Consider the following 21,024-nt stretch of genomic DNA (forward strand, 5'->3'; position numbering starts at 1 on the left):
CTCTTTATAACTTTTTATTCAACAAAGAATCCTGAAAAAAGTATCACAGGTTCCAAAAAATATTAAGCAGCACAACAGAAATTTCCAACTGTTAATCAGCATATTAGAATGATTTCTGAAGGATCATGTGACACTGAAATAAATAACACGCATAACAATTGCTGCAATAAAAATACATTTATTTTAATATTTACTAAATTAGAATTGGATGCAAAAAATAAATAACTATGTTATTTCATGTTATGACCAGACTAAATGTTTATATAAAATTTATATAGAAATTTATATAAATTTCCCAAAATTTCCAATTAATTCCCATAAATTCCCATATATTCTTATAAATTCCTATAAATTCCCATTAATTCCTGTTAAGTTTCCAAATTGGAATATTTCCAATATTCCCCAGGTTAAGTTCCCGCGGAAATTTTCTGTAAACTTTCAGCCCCTTTGCAACCCTAGATGTGTTGCGCTACTGCCTGTATGTGTGTGCATGTATCATATGTATCAAAGTAGCAGCGCATTAGTTTAGAACAGCGATTAACTTGCGTGTACAATAAGCTGTTTAAAATGTGCATTCACCTGATAATATTGAGCATCCAGATAGTATAATCATGTCTTGTGGAGCACTCTCAGAGTATGCATTTATTTCTCATTTTAACTCTTGGAAACAGCGTATAAGTGGACTTCAAAGATGTCTTATTCTGTTGCGCCCTCTATTGGCCATGATCAGTGACTAGTCGATGCCAAGCTTAAAGCGTTATGGCAGAGCATTAAAGTCGACTAGTCTTTGCAACCCCAAGTGAACGCTAGGGCTGGGATGACAACATCAATTACTCAATTTAATCAACCGAGATCTGTTAATCCATGCTGTTTTCAGTTGATGTGTGAACAAAATTCCACTGTACATTATATAGCCTAGCACCTACCTTTCAATAATCGCAAATGCTTTGTTACTTTTGATATGAAACAAAGTCTGAGCTTTCAAATTATGTCAATTTTGTAACGAAATTCAAACTGTAGTTTTGACGCTCTTTAATGTGGCATGGCAGCACTGTAGGTCTCGCCATAACCTCTTCCTCTTTACTACTATTTATAGTTTGAAATAAACATTAATGAACATTAGAAGGTATGTTAAAAAATACAGTACAACTTACTGAAATGTATCCTGTCTCAGGTAATCACTCAATCAGTGTTTCAACATCAGAAAGACACCAATAAAACAGCTTGTAAACAATGTCACGGAAAGTTACATTTACTTCAAGAAAGCCATTCAATGACCAAAACTTGTTGGTTTAACTAGAAAAACTGACTAGAGGAGCATTTGGCTAAATATATGCACTATATTACATAGTCATTATATTTTTTGTACTTAAATAGCAAATATATATGAATTTGCTATTGCAACATCTTTAAATAAAAACAAGTAGCTGCAAATGAGCATTTATCTTATGGTTAAGCATGTGTGGTTTGTATGTAGGAAATCAGACTCTTTGTTTTGTTTCAAAGTTTTATAATAGTTTCATAGTTGGACATTCAAAACACTTAGGTCTTCAATATCACCAAGTTTGGTCTCCACCTTATATATCAAATATACCATAGTGTAGCAGAACTATCACATAATTTAAAAAAGGAAATAAAACATGAGGATGCAAGATGTGAGAAGGACTGGACACAAATACACAAGGTAATGAAATGAGAACGGGAAAACAAATCCAGTTAACTGGTTATATTAGCACTGCAAAAACACTCCACAGATCTCTCTTAATGTTCACTTTGGTCTACATAAAATCTTTGAATGTGATGATGGAGGTTTGGAAAACGAGTGGAAAAACGTGCACTGAAAATCTGTGGCCAGACATTTCACAAAAGACAAACGTCACACACGAATACACAACTGAAAGAGTGAACGGACCACATTTAAAGAAGAGCTGAAATAATGTTCCCTTGTGAAAAGGGCATGAAATCTCCTCCAACGGACACAGTAAACTGACACATGCCTTTTTCCTCGCAGCGTTCACATTTGCAGTGCAGTTCAAAGATGGGACGACAAGATGTGAGTGGAAAAGCATTCATTTCTATGGCTCACAAACTATTATCCAGATAAATACAGAAAATCTGTTAGAAATCGAGTTAAAATGTCCACTTGCGTTCTCCTCGTAATGATCGGGTGAGGAACGGAGAACCGACAGCTTTATTTAGAAAAGCAATTGTGACAGTCGTGCGTGTGATTCATAGATAACGCTTATTTTCAAATGTGTAGTGAATTATGTTTTAGTAATCTCGGTCTAGAGTCAAGCTACACAAATAGAAGTAGACATCTGTGTCGGTTCCATTACAAACAGAACCAGACATTTTAAAAAGGGTGCTTAAATTGCTGCAATTTTCTTTCCTATTCCTTCCACTTATTTTTTCTTAAATCACTACAAGCATCGCAATGGCAAATTTAAAAACAAAACACAAACGAAAGCAAAGAACATACTCTGTAAAAGACAAATACAATCATGATTGCATTCCTTTATTTTGCAACAAACCCAAATTATTTGCCATATTAGTGACAAAAACCAAAAAGGAAACCTCGGGTTTGTCGCTCGGTTGGGGCTAAAGGTGTGTGTTTGTGTGTTTCCATATGTGGGGGAACGCAAGAGGGCCGTTTTGTAGTGTCTAGTGATGCCAACTGTTCGTTCGTTTACTCGTCTTCATCCTCCTCTTCTTCCTCGCCATCAGAAAGAGTTGGACAAGCGGCAAGCTGCCGATAACCGTCCAGCCACTTCTCCACCATTTGAGTGACAAGCGGGTGGTTCCGCCTCCTCGAGCTCTTCTGCATGGCCACCAAAACCCCGCCCTCTGTAACACAGCAGTCCATCCACTGCCTCAACATCCGCTCCTGCTGCTCCTCTGTCCCCATCTGACGGACACACACAGTAACCAGAGAGCTTGTCAAGGTATATTAGCTAATCACAATGCAAGCTTTTAAACAGGTTTCAAATAAGAGTGCAACAGTCAGGTTCCAGAAGTAAGAATGCCATTCATTTTTTCCATAGGGAAATCGATTGGTATTTGCTTCCATTGAAGCCATCAGCCTTCTTTATTAAAACTTATTTTTAAAATAATCGTGTTAAACAGTGGAATTTGGGGTATAAAACTACATTACCCATGATGCTGTACAGAAACATTCTACTAATTAGAGTCAAAACAATCGCCAAAACCATCATTGTTGATCCTGATACTACATTCCATTCCAGTCAACCAATCAGATTTGAGGGACAAGTTTAAAATTTATATCAAATTTAGGCGCTTCTTCATCTGTTATTCACCTATCATTTCCTTTTGATTTTAGTTATGGGTAGGGTTAGGTTTAGGGGTGGGGATAGGGTTAACTTGGGACTAATTTTCTGACAGGAATGTTGTAATGTTGTTCTGGGATCAACTAAATATGTTCAAAATCACGGTGTGTGTGTGTATGTAAGCAATAAGGTACTCGAGGCTGTGCTGTATTGTGAATAAGCAGAGCAGGTCTCGAATAAGTCACGGCTGAAGGGCGTGACTTATTCATGCTTCGCGTCGTGCCTAACAACGCCCTTCAGCCGTGACTTATTTAGGATACAGCACTAGCCTCGAGTACCTTATTGCTACGGTTACCACACCATACAAATATTAAAGCCAAAAATATGTATCAATGCAACTTTCATGAAGTAAACTTTCACTAAAGCCTTCCTTCCGCCGTAAAAAATAGTCCCTGACCGTGAACAGCAACAGAAGTTACGTTATTACGCCATTAGATGGCGGCAAAGACTGTCTTTATGTGTGTGTCAGTCAGTAGCGAAGACTTTTACATTGAAAAGACTGAATTGTTGTGAACACGGAACAAGACGCAACTGACAAATGCTTTGACTAGCGCTGTCAGTCATGGAAAAAACCCCTTAACTGTTAAAAGGACAAGATAATACATCGGACATTTAAACAGATTTTTTATTATGAACATAGGACTGACCTGAAGGAAAATGCTACATCTGAATGCAGGTAATAAACTCGCTCACTCGATCTTTTTCTCACAATACTCTTCTACATAATACAGTAAGCTTCAATTAACAATATCAATTGAGAACATACAGTTTGCATTGCTAAGAGTGGTTGCTAAGGGTGTTGTGTAGTGATACACAGAACCGTTGGGTGAAGCGGTCATAGCCGTGTTTTATCGTGAATAAAACACAGCTATTGACCAATCAGAATCAAGGACAGGAACTAACCGTTTTATAAATATATATATATAAAATCAACATTTTAAAATAAATAGTTTTATATTTTTCCATCACTTTGAATTCGATTATGCAGTTTGCAAAGCTTATACAGGATGTAATATAAGTCTTTGGTGCAGTGCCGATCCTACACTTCTGGGGGCCCTAAGCAAAACTTTGTGAAGGGGCCCCTGTCAGTGCATTCTTAAAAACCCCCAAATTTCCATAATCTTTAGGAAAAAATTACAATGGTTTATGAAAGGTGCACTGCCAGTTTTATATACTAATGGAATTAAAACATCAAGGTAACAAACTGCAAGTTATGAAAAACTTATATAAATATGTAAAGGGAAACCCATTAAAACAACATCTTGAATTTGTTTTCCCATACTGAAAATTCAGACATGGTGCTTTAACACAAACAGGCCTTAACACCTCTTAAATGTTCATGATCTACAGAGTGTTTTCATGTCAGCAGAGCTGTTCTCACCTCTTGTGCAGACAGAAAGTGGATGTGCAACAGTTTTCGCTCGCTGTCAACCAATGGCAGGAAAGTGACAGTGACATCATCGTCTGTGTTCAGGTTAGCACCAGCACCTCGATTATCATAGCCATCGTTCTCCATGGCAACCAAAGCAGAAAAGTGTCCGCGTGTGTAACCCAGGGCGATAGGGCTCTTCCAGCAGAAACTTTGCTCCCATAAAAGAGGCAGGTATACACCTACAAGACAACAGCCAAAACAAACAGTAATTACAGAAACTCTGTGTGACTGACCCCAAACGCCAACACCCTGTTTAAAGTCAGCAGAGTGTTGATTGTTTCTGCTGGCAGTTTTATCGTTATAGTAGCAATAACAGCCTGCCAGTGACAGATATAATAGATCACACAATTCTTGGTCGACACAGTCAAACACCCACAGAATAATGCTAATGTGCTTACACTAATCATACTGTGAACACTGATAAAATTAATATAAACTTTAGACATGTACAGTGACAGGCTCTTTGTAACTAAAACAACACCTCAACCTCACCTCAAAAAGTCAATTATTTAGATGAGATTCGGCCATTTGTAGACTGTTTAGATTTAGATTTGTTTGTATTAGTTTGACAACTAAAAATCTTTCATAAAAACAGTAAAGATAATATTGACATCATTATAATAAACATTTATTATAATAATTATTATATATATATATATATATATATTTTTTTTTTTAATATATATATTAATTTATATATACAAAATCGCTTAGATTTTTTCGTGTTTTTGAAAGAAGTCTCTTATGCTCACAAAAGCTGCATTTATTTGCTGCACTATATCAAACATGCAGTAAAAACAGTAACATTGTGAAATTACATTACAATTTAAAATAACTTTTCTATCTGAATTTATTTTAAAATGTAATTTATTCCTGTGATCAAAGCTGAATTTTCAGCATCATTACTCCAGTCTTCAGTGTCACATGATTCTTCAGAAATCATTCTAATATACTGATTTGCTGCTTAAGAAACATTTCTTATTATTATCAGTGTTGAAAACAGTTGTGCTGCTTAATACTTTTGTAGAACACATTTTTTTTTTTTTTTTCAGGATTCTTTGATAACCAGAAAGTTTAAATTGGCATTATATTGGTCATAGATATGAGAAATAGCTATTGAAAACAGAGCAAACTGCATGAAATATCTACACATTAGTGTAGCGTACTTAAAGGCAGCTCACCCTGAAAGCGTGTGTATCCCAGCGTCTCTCCTCTGAAGCTCTTGTAATATTTCACACCGTACACTATGATGGGCCTCCGAAGGATGTGTGCCAAAACAAACACATGCGTCTGCTCTAAACTCGCACCCGGCTACAGGCAGAAGAAACAAAAATACAGAGAGAGACAGAGTATAACAACAATAAAATGGTAAAACAGTTTTTCAGCTTTACTAGGGAATCCTCATTATGAAATATATATGAAATAAAAATAATTCAACATGAAACACCGTTTGCAACTAGGGGTGTGCACAAAAATAGTCAAATATTTGATTTGTAATAATTATTAGAAAAATAAAAATACTATTTGAATTTTGCTACATGTTGCATTGGTGGCCGTAAATGCGAAGTGAATCCATAATAAATGCTAAGCACGCAACCTAAAACTCACAGTTATTACTACATGCATTGGGTGGCGCTGTGGAGCGTGTAAACAAGATTATATTTGATCACAGAATGTGGTTGTCTGCCTCTAGGTGTAGCAAAGTTTATTTTGATTAAAATTATCTTAATAAGTGATCTTACTCTTATGATCAAATGAATCAACGTGTGCAAACACTGTTGGGTGAAACTGAGCTATCATAATAATTAGAAATCATATGAAATCCAAACACCCAACACCAACGTTACTGACCAGTTGAATGAGGAAGGACAGCTGTCCATCACTGCATTCACGACTACAGGAAAGTGTAGCTGTGCTGAGAAAAGAACTTAGCTGATAGCAAAATGATCAAGACATATGCTTCCTTTAAGTTTCGTTGAGAGAGACGGGTTTAAGAACAGAAAACACAAAGTGCGGTAAGAAACTTCACTTAGCACATTGTTATCTTTGTGTCCCTGCAACGTCTGTGTCGGCGACCATCCTTATTGTTATCAGACTGAAGAGCCACTTTCACCCGAGCATGTAGATATTCTTGTTTTCCTCAACATGAACATGTGAAACAATATAAACATGATAACTATATGCCGACTAAAGTGTATATATAGGGGTTGGACAATGCAACTGAAACACTGGCCAATATAGTGTTGGAGGATTCACGCCTATATATGTGCAGCCTGGTGGCCAACCTTCACCGTTTTACATTCCATCAATAAGAGCAGAGTGTGAAGGATCAATTAGCAGAGCAATAGCACAGCTGTACATAAATATTACAATCCACACAACATAATGGGAGACATATCAGAGTTCAAAAGAGGACAAATTGTTGGTGCGCGTCTCGCTGGCTTATCTGTCACCACGACAGCAAGTCTTTGTAGTGTATCAAGAGCTGTGGTATTCAGGATAATGTCAGCATACCACCATGTAGGACAAACCAAGACTCAAGAGGAAGCTGTCTAAAAGGAATGTCCAGGTACTAACCTGGATTGTATCCAAAAAACATAAAACCACAGCTGCCAAACTCACTGCAGAATTAAATGCGCACCTTGACTCTCCTGTTTCCACCAAAACTGTTCGTCGGAAGCTCCACAGAGTCAATATTCATGATCGGGCTGCTTTAGCCACACCTTTGGTAACGTGCCAATGCCAAATGTTGGTTTCGATTGTGCCAACAGTGCAAATCTTGGGCTGTGGACAATGTGAAACATGTATTGTTCTCTGATGAGTCCACCTTCACTTTCCCACATCTGTTGTGTTACAGTGTGGAGAAACCCCAAAGAGGCTTAGTACCCGGACTGTTGCTGCCCAGAGTGAAGCACAGGTGTGAATCAGTGATATTTTGAGCTGCAATATCATGGCATTCCCTACTGCACTTGATGGACGTGTCACTGACAAGGACCTGGAGGACCATGTGCACCTAATGGTTCAAACATTGTACCCTGAAGGGGGTGCCGTGTATCAGCATGATAATGCACCAATACACACAGCAAGACTTGTGACAGAATGGTTTGATGAACATGAAAGAGAAGTTAACCTCCCATGGCCTGCACAGTCACCAGATCTAAATACATCTGAGCCACTTTGGGGTATTTTGGAGGAGTGAGTCAGAAAAGGTTTTCCTCCACCAGCATCACATAGTGACCTGACCACTGTTCTGGAAGAGGAATGGCTCAAAATCCCTCTGGCCACTACGCAGGACTTTTATCTGTCATTCCCAAGATGAACAGATGCTGTATTGGCTGCAAAAGGTGGCCCTACCATACTAGTAAATTATTGTGGTCTAAAACAAGGTGTTTCAGTTTCATTGTCCAACCCCTGTATGTTCTGTACGATGATTGGTGCAGTCTGCTTTATTAGCATTTATTTATTTATTTTATTCACTCTGCTTTAGCTTAAAGGTGCAGTAAGCAATTTCTGGTAAACGCTGTTAATATTTGAAATCACCAAAACAAACACGCCCTTACCCAAAAGGATCACACCCCTATCTTGGTGCCTCTGCCCCCTCATTCATGTACACGCTATGCAACACAGGCAAGGACTATCTGCTGTGCCCGCCGCACGAGGGTATGATGTCATCAATAAGTGAAAGCAATTTGTGTTACCATGATAATTCAGGTTAAATGTCAAATTGTTATTTTAGCCTCTACTCCTTCGATGGCAAAGTCCCTTCCATCCCAAAAAAAACAATTTTCATGAACAGCTCCCTACATAACATGAAAATCCATGTAACTAATTACAAATGTGACAAGATTAAGGAGTTATGGCCATCACTAAAATGTGAACCAAGAGAAAAAACATATTAGGAGTATGTTATCTCACTTTTCGGACACACTTTGGGAGTCGATTCTTGAAACGGGCGGTGGAGGAGGTTTATACATTCTAGGCTTATAATAATAATAATGCAAACGAACAAACAAGCGAAGATGACACATGAGTATATTCAAGCAAAAGACAGGATATCTTAGTTCTGTAAAAACACAGCAAAACCAACATTACTCACGTATCAAGAAGAAACAAATCAACCTCTACTTCCATTTTCAGGCCTTCCTGCTTAGATCTCTCCGGCGCTGGAAAGCTTCTCTGATATTAACACACTTCCAACCTCTTGCTTGATTGTAACCCTACTTTTTTAAGTTATATTCCCCTGGCCTTCTCCTCTTTTGTATTTTCTCTGTCATTTCTCTCTTGTTGTTCTGCTAATGTTGGTCTTGTACACTGAGCTCTCTCTCTTCCCAAATCATGAGTGTATACGCCCCTTACTGCCGATTGTGTGTTTTTGTGCTTGGTCTGATCCACTTTTCAACAGCGTTTTTCAAAAATTGCTTACTGCACCTTTAAATGATTTTGTTCTGTATATATTTGTTTATACACATTGTTTAATGTTTTCAACTAAAAGATAACCTCAAGTTATGATGTAAGCTTGTTGTGTATATTGCCTAATTATAAACTTGTCGTTAAACTTTAATTAAATAAACAAATAATCGAATATTTGTTTGTTTTTATGAGCCCAAATATTAAAATACAATATTTTTGAAAAATGCCCATCTCCATTTGCAACCCATTTTGCTGTCACTATTTGACATATTTCCCAGTGAAAAAGGATATTCAATGATCCATTTTAAGCAGCCAAAAAGAAAAACTGTTTAGAGCTGTAGTGAGTTCTTACATCTTGATGAAAGCTTATGAAGAAAAACTTTCTGTTCCTTCAGAATAACATGCACTGTTGAATCATTCACAATAAGACCACAAATGTGTATTACCAAAGTAAACAGGGTGAGTTTGGATTTCATGCTGACTTTAAGCACAATGAAACCGTCCAAAAATCTGTATGGAAATGACCAACTAATAGAAACAACGCTGTAAATAATGTTCAAACATCTGTCTAGCCCTCATTCTCTTGGTCTGTATGTGCGTGTTTCTGTATGAGTCAAATGCAGGTATCTCAGTAGGTGGTGAAATATTAATGTTTTCCCTGAATCTATCAGCCACTGTAAATCTGGTTGCTTACCTGACTAGCTAATGATAGTATAAACGCCCAGTCCTCCTGCCACTGCTCCTCCCGCAGAGAGAAATGCAAACCAAAGCTTTGGGAATACCAGGATTCCCACTCTTTCCAGCGCGTATAGAACCTAAAAAATACACACACATTATATCTGTGTATATAGGTGTATCTATATTACACCTATTTATATAAACACAATTGAAATTAAACAAGGATTACAACAATGACAAGATTTGCTGATGAAAATATGCATGATGCTGCCCATGCAAAACACTACTAGTGTGGTCTGGGTAGTTAAAGGTGCAGTAAGCGACTTCTGAGAAATGCTGTTGAAAGTGAGTACACGAGTACACACAACACACTTGTAGCCAATCAGCAGTAGGAGGCGTATTCACTCATAATGGGGGAGGAGAGATAGTGAGCAAGAGGGATATTTGAAGAAAAACTGTAGAAAGAGAGATGGCTGAGAGACATTACAAAAGAGAAAAGGTCAGAGGAATATTTATGGTTATTATCAGGTAAGAGCTTTAAGACCCGTGGTAATATTAGAAAAGCTTTCCAGTGCTGGAGAGACCTTAGCGGGAAGGCCTGAAAATGGACTCAGAGGTTGTGTTGTTTCTGCTCCATACAGAAGTAACACTGGTTTTGCCATGTTACAAAGATCCAAGATATGTTTGTCTGGAGCTGTTGTGCTGCTGGCGACTAACAACAAACTCTTCCTTGTATATACGTTTGTGTACTGTATGTTAATTTTTTGTTCTTACTTGTCGTTTGTTCATCATCTTCACTTGATTTCTTACGAAACATTCATTTGCTTCACTTCAGCTATGATAAAGAGACATCCATTTTTAAGGGTGGAGCAATGAAGGGAGGGGTTTGTTTGTTTGGGTTGATTTCAAATATCAACAGTGTTACTCAGAAATCGTTTATTGAACCTTTAACATGAACCCAGCCTACTAATTTCCTGTTTTACCAGTGAGAGCAGTCGTGTAAGCTATCGTTGAGGCTTTTCCTAAGGACAGAGTCTTTGTCGTAAATTCCCCAAGTGGCCTGTAACACAGAATCCAGAAGGCAATCTCCCGCGGTTCGGTTCCACAGAGCATACAGCCGGCTGTCCAGACGTGTGCCCAGCTCCAGAAACCAGTTAATGATGGGAGACTCCTCTTCCAGCTCTGAGCACAGAATAAATCAGTTTCTCAACCTGTTTCTTTGCACACCCAGTGATACATTTTATTTCTGCTAGCTGCCTGCTGCTCTTTAGGGATGCAACGGAAATAGACTAGCTAAGGCATTTTCTAGATCAGTTTCTTCTCAACTGGTGGGTTGCGACCCAAAAACAGGATGCAGGTCTTTTTCTGATCTGGAACAATACTAAAATGCAAATAATTAAAATAAGTCAAATTTATGCTATCGATAGCTAGACAATTGCAATCACGGCCCACATTGTGCAGACCAGAGTTTACAATCACTTAATTTCAAGACACGGTCCTGAAGTAAAACTAGTTGAGAAGCAGTGATCTAGATTTTCACTTGAGCATCACATGTAAAACTCAAAGTTTTAATGTGCTGCCCATTATTTTTTGGTTTAAAGTATGAAATAAATGCTAAAAAAAAAAAAGTCACTTCACCTTTTTGTACATCTCGATCCAGGACCTCGTCGAACAGTTTTTCCTGAACATTTGGAGGAAGGTCTTCAATATCTTTGGGGGAAAAAAAAACTTTTTCAGATACAACCCTACTGTCTGTTAAATGGGACATGTTATGGATTTTTGTTCCACTTTTTAACATACTTTAAATATTTTTCCTTTCAAGCAGTGTTGTAAATTATTTGAGTAAATGTAATCAGTTGCTGTACTTAAAGGGTTAGTTCACCCAAAAATGAAAATTCTATCATTAATTACTCAGCCTCACGTTGTTCCCAACACGTAAGACTTTCGTTCATGATGAAACCTGAGAGCTTTCCTCCCTTGACAGCTATGCAACTACCACTTTGACACATCGAAAGGTTCATAAAGAGATCGTAAAGCTAATCCATATGAATTGAGCAGTTCAGTCCAAATTTTCTGAAGAGACATGATTGTTTTACATGATGAACAGACTGAATTTAGGCTATTATTTACATATAAACATTCATCAACTCACATCAGTTGTGGTAAACGGAAGCTCAAGCATGTTTGCTTGACGTGCAAGAACTAATGAGGTTCATTCTTGTGTTATGCAGCACGTTTGAGCTTCCGCAAGAGGTTTGTTCTCGCATGTCAAGCAGATTCAGTTCAGCTTCTGTTGGATTAAACCATTCAATTCATATGGATTAGTGTTTTTACGATCTCTTTATAAACTTTTACTTAAGCGTCAAGTGGTAGTTGTGTAGGCTGTCAATGGAGGGACAGAAAGCTCTCAGATTTCATCAAAAAGATCTTCATTTGTACCATTATAAAGCACGCTTCCGAGCTTTATAATGGCAGTGAGCGAGACCAACGAGTATGAAGCTGAAGAAAGTGCCTCCATCCACATCCATCCATCATAAACGTACTCCACACGGCTCCGGGGGGTTAATAAAGGCCTTATGAAGCCAGACCGCCTTCCGTATTCCATCTACGAAAAAAACGGAACTGGCGTCACATCAGTTAAGCTTTTTCTGTAAGTTGAATAGGGAAGGCATAGGACGTAACGTAAGCGCTTTGAACTGCGAGAGGCATTACGCTTTCTTCGCAAGTTGAATATGGAAGGTGGTCTGGCAGAAGCTAGATATTTAACTTGTTAAATATGGATATATTTTTTTACACCAACGCATCGCTTCACTTCAGAAGGCCTTTATTAACCCCCCGGAGCCGTGTTGAGTATGTTTATGATGGATGGATGTGGATGGAGGCACTTTCTTCAGCTTCATACTCATTGGTCTTGCTCACTGCCATTATAAAGCTCGGATGTGTCAGGATATTTATTAATATATCTCTGATTGTGTTTATCAGAAAGAAGAAAGTCATATACACCTAGGATGGCTTGAAGGTGAGTAAAGCTTGGGCTAATTTTCATTTGAAAGTGAACTAATGCTTTATGCTCTTATGCGATTTCGGAGGAAGCCCATCTCTGATTTTGCATGGCACCTAACTTTTTCTGCAGCAGTTTATTTCTGCTACAAACGAAGGGATATCACCATCTACAGGGCATTAAGGGTACTATATCTTGTGCGTTTTGCCCTTACTCACCCAAACTTGACAACAAGTCTACTTTACATGAATGTAGATTAGCAGGTAGTTCTGAAATCACAGGTGTTTCATACATGAGATGAGGACAGATGAGGACATGACTGCAGCTGGTGATGAGAACGAAACCAGCACATCCAGTGCAAGCAGCCTTTGACTATTTCATTTTACTTAACATTATTTTATTTATCCATTATATTGAGAGACCTTTTTAAATAAATTGTTTACTTATCCCCTTTTTGAGCACTTGAGCTTAAATGAGACTTGAGTGTATGTAGATGTTCAAGAGAGGCTGTTGACCTTGATTTATTGCAATATTGAGATGTTCAGTTTTATTTTGATTTAGAAAATAAAGATGTGATTGCTCTGTGTCTTGTTTACACTGGTATTTCTCTTGGGTGTTGAGGAGGACTAATGCATCTTTGAGACTATATTTAGTATGAGTAAAATATATAAGTACTGTTGGAATCAGATACTCTAAGACTTTTAGGCAGGAAGTTAAAATCCCAGGGCAGGAGGTTAACTCTTTCTTTATAAATTGTGAGTGATCACCTGCTGGTAATGTGAAGGTGACAAGGTCAGTGAAAAAGTAACAGGGGAATTCTCCTTTACGCCTGTGAAGTGCTGCCGCCACCTCTCTGCGGATCTGTTCTGTCAACTCTGGACACACCAGAGCTGGTATACACTTTGCTGTCTGCTGAGACACCTGAAATTCATTCATAAACAAATAATGAGCAATTTTACAATTTCACCTTGTAAGCTGAACTCCCTTGACCCCCACATAGCCTATGCATGTAAAACTCTGACCTCTGTGAGCAGCACCGCAAGCATGTCCTGTCTTTGGAAACGAATGGCCAGATGCACCAGAGTGAAACCAGCATCAAACGCAGATGGGCGGTTGAGAATCCGCACCTCGTCTGCGGTCAGCTGACGTGCGATATCACCGCCTGATGACTTGTACGCCTCCACAGCCGCCAGATCTCCCTCGACTACACCTGATGAAAGTGTGCGTTACATATGAGTGAGCTGATTTCTGCTTTCACAACTCTTTCATGTTGCAGTATGAATTTCAGATTCAATTCCCATCGGATCTATAGGAGCAATAGGAATTTCCCAGAAGACAATGATGCTGCTGTAGAGATCAATGATTTCATACTCTAGTGCAAGAGAACAGATAGCTAACAGAAGTGTTTCTAAAGTAACAGAGCCCACGAGAGAAAAAAATCTGTCAGTTTGCATCAAACCATGTGCATACAAACCGTCTCCCATCGGCTTAGAGATGAAAATCAAGGTTTGATACCAGCTGATATCAAAAGATTTAGCTTTTAATTTCCACTTCACATCACAGTTAAAAGGATAGTTCACCCAAAAATTAAACTTCTGTCATCATTTACTCATCCTCAAGTTGTTCCAAACCTGTATGAATATCTTTGTTCTGCTGAACACAAAAGAAGATATTTTGAAGAATGTCGGTAACCAAACAGTTGATGGGCCCCACTGACTTCCATAGCAATTTTTTCCCCATACTATGGAAGTCAGTGGGGCCCCATCAACTGTTCGGTTACGGACATTCTTCAAAATATCTTCTTTTGTGTTCAACAGAAGAAAAAAAAAAATCATACAGGTTCAGAATAACTTGAGGGTGAATAAATGATGACAGATATTTAAATTTTTGGTTAACTATCCTTTTAAGCCACACTTCATAAATTCCGTAACACTTTATATAAGATCTCATTTGTCAACACTAGTAAAGTACATCAGTTAATATCAACTAATAATGAACAATACTTCTAGACTAGAGCATCAATTAACCTTAGTTAATGTTAATTTCAACATTTACTAACTCTTATAGTGCTACTGACTTCATACATTCAATTAAAAAAAAAAAAAAAAAAAAAAAAAATCACCAAAACACAAGCTGATTGAACACTGAGCAAACATTGAGCAAAAATGATTAAGAAAAGAGTGAAAAGAAAACATCATGCAGCATTTGAGTGCAGATACAGACACTCAATCTAATGCAATGACATTCAGGCATTTTTAAAATATGGCTAAATATATTTTGGGGAAACTGTATCTGGCACTAATGGGGCTCATTTCTCACCAGCGCAGGCATTCAGGAAGAGCCAGTCGCTTCTCCGCATCCTGTTCCGGATCTGTTTGAGTTTTTTAAAGTCTGCCTCCTGCTCATTATCGCTGCCCACCGCTCCCGACGCCAGCTCGATCTTCACCTCCGCTTGCCCTTTACAAGCAGGGGGAGAGAGTTTCCTCTGCCTGCCCCGGAGACCCCCGCTCACCCCACCTCCCCCCGCTGTCCTTAAGTTATCCCGCTCCTGCTCGTTTACTATTGACAGGGACGTGGCGCTCTCCGCCTCTGAATCTTGCTGGGGCGCCTCGGGCGTACTGCTGGGTTTAGGGTGGTCACACACCACACACCTGAGACTCCTTGGCCAGTTCTCGTAGGTGCAAGCTGAGCATGGCCAACGCTGCGTGTGCATGTTGAGCCGATTCCGGTCGTTATACTCCTCACAGGGGTCCGAGGTGACCGGGGAGGGTCTGGACCCAGAGTCCGAAGTCTGGGGGGCTTCTGACGGACTGAGTGGACCCTGTTTTGAGCCCTGCTGCCTCTGACTGAGGCACTGCGTGCAGCGGATGGCGCGAGGCCAGTTTAGGTAGGTGCACATGTGGCAGGACCATTTGCTGCTGGTTTCGGGCAGCTCATCTGCGATCCGTACCCGAGGTCGAGCGCTGGAGTCGGGGCAGATGAGCAGAGTGGAGCCCCCCTGGGTGGTGCAGAGCTGGGGGTCCAGGCTGGAGCTGCTCTTGAAGGGTTCCTCGGTGATGATGGGCGCGTTGTGCCTTTGGGCCCGACACATGGTGCATTTGATGGCGGACGGCCAGTTCTCGTAGGTGCAATACTCGCAGCTCCACTTCAAGCCAAAATCTGTCATCCTCGCTTGCGCCGGTCACCACAGCTGATCGCCCCCCCTCCCTCCCTCCCGCCCGCTGGTCCTCCGTTCTTCACCTGCTTTCACTCGCTCACGGTCACAGCGCCTCCAGTTTCTCCTGCAATTATCACAGACAGGCAAAGTTTAGTTCTTGCTGGAAAAGAAAATATGCTGATTGACAACAATAAGAAAAGATTTGATATACAGTGGCCACCAAAAGATCAGATCAATAACAGCAGCAATTAACAGCAATATATACAGTCAAACCAAAATTTATTCAGACACCTTGAACATTTCATTCATTTATAAAGTTTATTCACTAATAAAAAATGGTAATAAAATATGACAAGATCTCAGAGTTAAACTGTGTCAGAAAAAATTAATCTTAATTATTTCAGATAACACTTAAGCAAAACATGGTCAGGTCAAAGTGTCTGAATAATTTTTAGTTCCAAATTTTTATCAGTTTTACTGGTAGTCCCCTGTATGAAGAATTTTTTGGGTATAATATGTCACAGTTTACTTTATTTTGCTATCCTCACTTACATAAATGAAATATAGTGTCCTGCACCCACTAGTAAAAATATATCAAAAATATCAAAAATGTCTGAATAATTTTTGGTTTGACTGTATGCTATATAAGTTTATGGCCATGAAGATTTTTTGGAAAGAAATTAATACTTTTATTCAACAAGGACGCATTAAATTGATCAAAAGTGACAGTGAATACTTTTACACTGTTACAAAAAAAAAATCCTATTTCAACAAAAATATTAAGCAGCACAACTGTTTCCAACACTGATAATAATAAGAAATGTAACTTGAGCAGCAAATCATCGTATTAGAATGATTTCTGAAGGATCATGTGACATTGAAGACTGGAGTAATGATGCTGAAGATTCAGCTTTGTTATTGCAGAAATAAATTTGGTTTATCCACTTTTGCTTTAATTTGATTTAATCCACAAGTTTAGAATTGAGAGTGTTCCAAGAGCATCTTGTGCTTCAGTGAACCTTTTGTACAAACGAGTTACATGGTCGATGTCTCAATTTTGCTTACATTTGATTAGCGACCTAGAAATAGCACAGGATATTTTTACATTTAGCCTTTCTTTGTTATAAATTTGTCAAAATCATGAATCCCAGATTTTCAACGTTGCCTTACATTTTTGGACACCACTGTAATACAGTTGTTTAGAGTTAAAAACAAAGTTTTTTTCCCCTGAAGTACTAGGTAAAGATCATGGTATATGAATATGGTAATCACTTAAGTACCATCCAGTAGCTTTTTGCATTTTCAGTTTGTACTACTACTTTTTTTGATCGACTCTGACTATTATAAGCTACCATGCACTTGATTCAAATAATGATGACATTTAAAAGTGATACAAATGATGCAGATGACTGACAAAATAAACATTGGTATCAGCATAAATCATGATGACACAAGTGAGAGTGTATGTACATTCTGTGCTTTTCTCCATGTCTCTTTATATAGTAACAGACACAAATCTCTTTATTTTGTCTTTTCAATCACACGTTTCTCCCTCAATGTGAACGACCTTAATCTTTTCATTTGCTGCTGTAATAAAAACGAGCACAATACATTTATTCTGAAAGGCTTTTTAGAGCGGAAAGTTGTTCACGACTCTGGATTATTCCTGACAGTCCAAACAGGTGGGCTACGACAGAGATGAATCCAGCTCACTGGGGCAAACGGTCACATCCTTTGACCTACATTTCTACACTCTCATTTGGTTATTGGACTAGATTTTGGTTATTAACATTTGCTTAAAAAAAAGAGCATTCATGTCCTAGATTTCCCTGACAAATTTGTACTATGGTGGTAACATGGTACAGTGATGTTATGAAGATGGTAATGGTATTGAATGATTCCCATACATACAGAATTTACAGTCAAAGAATACCAGGGTATTACCATGGCACATGTCCAAAAAAACATGGTATTAACATCATACAAGTACAACAACTATGGTAATTGCTGCTTTTATCTTACATTTAGCTGTACTTTTTGTGCCCTTCATTTTGTCAAAACAACAAACATTTAAAAGTTCACAACAATAGGCCTATTGGTTGTAGGTTCAATGTTTTGAAGGGTCAGAATCTGTCAGATTGGATAGTGAGCTGTCAAAATGCTGGACGCAATACTGAAGCCGCAATAATGCTATCTATAGGCAGTAGGTTTTGAAACATACCTCTTATTACACGACAGGAAACCTGGCTATAACGGTGAGAAGAGTTTTTCTATAACGGGCGATGAAAATGGAATGCGAGAAGCATTTCCGCCGCTACAATGTATCAAGTTCAAATGTATACAGCTCAAATGTATCCAGTACAAACTCTGCGCTGATACACTGTAAACACTCTCGGCTCGCTTCGGAATTCCACACCAAGGTGTCGATTTTACCCGAACTATCACAACACCATAAAAGAGCTCTAGTGTTTGTATCTGCACTGTAAGTAAACACATAGAGCTACTTCAACTCAGACTGTACACTGTTCATTGACATTTTCACTTCCTTAAAAAGAAATAAACATAAAATAAATAAACATTTCTATAAATTATACGCGAGCATTAGAAAACTAAAAAATATGTATTAATTTGCCCTGTTGCATATACTGTTACTGTGATTTCCCTTCCTCCCCCACACACAGAAATAAAGGCCCTTACCTGTTTTCCCCCTTCACACTTCAGTTTGCAAACACTACCGTTCCAGAGTTCGCCCTTCTGCAAACCGAACGTCTGTCCTACCGAAACCCAATCCGATCGGGTCCAAATCCAGCTCAGCACCGACAATCTACCAAGACAGCAGAGCGATTCTGCGGCCGAACACCCATGTTATTTCTCTCCCTTCCTCTGAAACCCCAAACACCACCGCGATCTTCGGATCAAAGCAGATTTTAGAGGGTTTTAAACACCGGAATTCCCATATCTGTTGCCGTTGTAATACTAACTGGCTCTAATGGCGGCGGTACAGGAGCGGGGGTAAACCAAAATAAACCTACTCCGGAGATACTGGTAGGAGGGATATCACCTGGATCAGCGGGCACATATGATTGGCTCTCGCTCCGTAAACACTGTGAAAACCAATGAGGGCGCATTTCTTTCGTTAAAGGGCTTCACGACATACTTCCTTCATAAGCAATAACAATCAGGAAACTGTAGCTCTCGGTCCGCCATGTCGGCTCTAAGAATATCAGGGATGGAATATTATGTTTCACTCTGGATTGGAGCCAAAATGGAGTGTGTTTCATGTGTTCGGCTCCACTGCCAAGACCAGGGGGATGATGTCATCGTTTCAGAAAGATCTACCGCAGCATCATCTGCAGTGACATAAGGGCAGTTTGTCAGTGAAAACAAAAATAAAAGAGTTGACTATACAGCTCCAGGGCCGTTAGATAGTTCTGCGTGTAGCTCTTTTATGTTAAAACAATAAATGGCGTGCACAGTTTTAGCTGAATAGTTAGTTCCATTTACTAATTTATTTAGTAGATGCTTTTGTCATTATCAGTGTATTCGTTTTATGAAGTGACTGTTAGCTTTAGAATCCAAAATAAAAAAAGTATAATATTATTCCTACATTTTTAATATCTTCTGATTATTTCCGTCTATAACATTTCTGCATTCTGTCTCATATTAGTTAGGGTTAGTTTAGACATGGTCAGTGAAACTACATCTTTTTCCCAGCTGCTTATCATATATCGATTAAGAAGAATCTATTCTATAGAATATTTAGTTAGTGTTGCATCAGTAGTAAAGCGCAACTTTGTCGCCATCCAGTGGTTCAATAAACTACTGCAACAAGATCGTTTGATCAAAATTCATCCCAGAATCAAAAGGGAGAACAGCAACGAGATGTATTATATTTATAATTATATTTTTATTACACTTTATTATATATGATATATAAATATATATTTACACAGTATATATTTATAATTATATATTATAGGATATTTACACTGTAACATCATTTTTAACTAACCAGTAACTATTAAACATTAAAAATGATTTTCCTTACAATAATGACAATTGGCTATATGCACGGAGCGTTCTTTAGAACTTCCGCAATAATATAAGCCAGCTCGAAAACTTCCGGTGATATGTCATTTGCTGGTGTGTTGAGCATCAGTAGTGTAATACTTTTATAATCAGAATATAGTCACTTAAATAGTCAGGCATAGCATTAATTTAGTTATTCAAACGTAAGATAGCATATAAAAATAAATAAATAAATAAAGACGTACCTCAGTGTTCCTCCTCGGCTAAATTCAATTCGACCATAAGTTTTTACACTTTCGTGTGAAAAAAGCGACAAGAATTAAATATTTATTGTGCACTTTAGTTTGATTCATTGAATAAATTGTGTTTTTACAAGTGTGCCAAAATCATTGATCTTGCGCTGCACTGACTGACAGCTGCTGTGATCAGGGAAAGCGCGGTGCTCGCGCTCTGTGTAATTCATTCACAAGAAAAGTTACTGTTTTTCATGAGATTTTGTGAGTACTTCATACTTCACATTGACAAAATGTATTTTTAAACCTAGTTATTTTATAATGTTTAATATTTAGTCAAAACGAAAAACAATTAGAGGAAATGGCTGCTATTTGCGCAAATAAATGCTACTCTGCCGCCACCTGCTGGTTATAATGGTATGTCTTTTTTATTTTTAAGTAAGTGTTTTCTATCAAATGTTGAATTTCCTACATTTCGAAACGTTCGATTTTACAATGTAGACAATCTCAGAAGGATGAACAAATAATATTTGTGGTCATCACATTAAAAATAACATTTGAAGTGCTGGGGGAAAAAATGCGTGTGTGTCTAATTACAGACATGGCATTTTTAAACGGTCCCAATAGCTTCGTCTGTATTGCAATCAATCAAACTGGTTTATTGGCAAATTAGGTAAATGTGATAACTGCATTAAAATATGAATGCAACATTAAAAAGTCAACCACTGATGGTTTTGTGT

General features: G+C 38.3%; 1 protein-coding gene across 1 annotated transcript; it reads right to left on the reverse strand.

Moving 5' to 3' along the window:
• Positions 1-1,236: 1,236 nt before the first annotated feature.
• Positions 1,237-19,091, reverse strand: zranb1b (zinc finger, RAN-binding domain containing 1b). The gene is made up of 10 exons (XM_051867332.1): positions 18,720-19,091; positions 15,185-16,146; positions 13,888-14,075; positions 13,633-13,786; positions 11,503-11,574; positions 10,848-11,046; positions 9,881-10,001; positions 5,958-6,087; positions 4,726-4,955; positions 1,237-2,905 (listed from the first exon to the last, which is right to left on the reverse strand). The coding sequence occupies exons 2-10, from the start codon at positions 16,029-16,031 to the stop codon at positions 2,687-2,689; spliced, it is 2,160 nt and encodes a 719-aa protein (XP_051723292.1). The 5' UTR covers positions 16,032-16,146; positions 18,720-19,091; the 3' UTR covers positions 1,237-2,686.
• Positions 19,092-21,024: the final 1,933 nt, after the last annotated feature.

The sequence above is a fragment of the Ctenopharyngodon idella genome, chromosome 17, assembly GCF_019924925.1.
Source record: "Ctenopharyngodon idella isolate HZGC_01 chromosome 17, HZGC01, whole genome shotgun sequence".
Taxonomy (NCBI): domain Eukaryota; kingdom Metazoa; phylum Chordata; class Actinopteri; order Cypriniformes; family Xenocyprididae; genus Ctenopharyngodon; species Ctenopharyngodon idella.

Coding starts and splice junctions, on each gene's coding strand:
- zranb1b (XM_051867332.1), bottom strand. CDS start 16,031: ATGACAGATTTTGGCTTGAAGTGGAGCTGCGAGTATTGCACCTACGAG. Junction 11,575..13,632: donor CACCTTCACATTACCAGCAG/GTGATCACTCAC, acceptor TTTCCCCCAAAG/ATATTGAAGACCTTCCTCCA. Junction 10,002..10,847: donor TTACACGACTGCTCTCACTG/GTAAAACAGGAA, acceptor TGTATTTTTTAG/GTTCTATACGCGCTGGAAAG.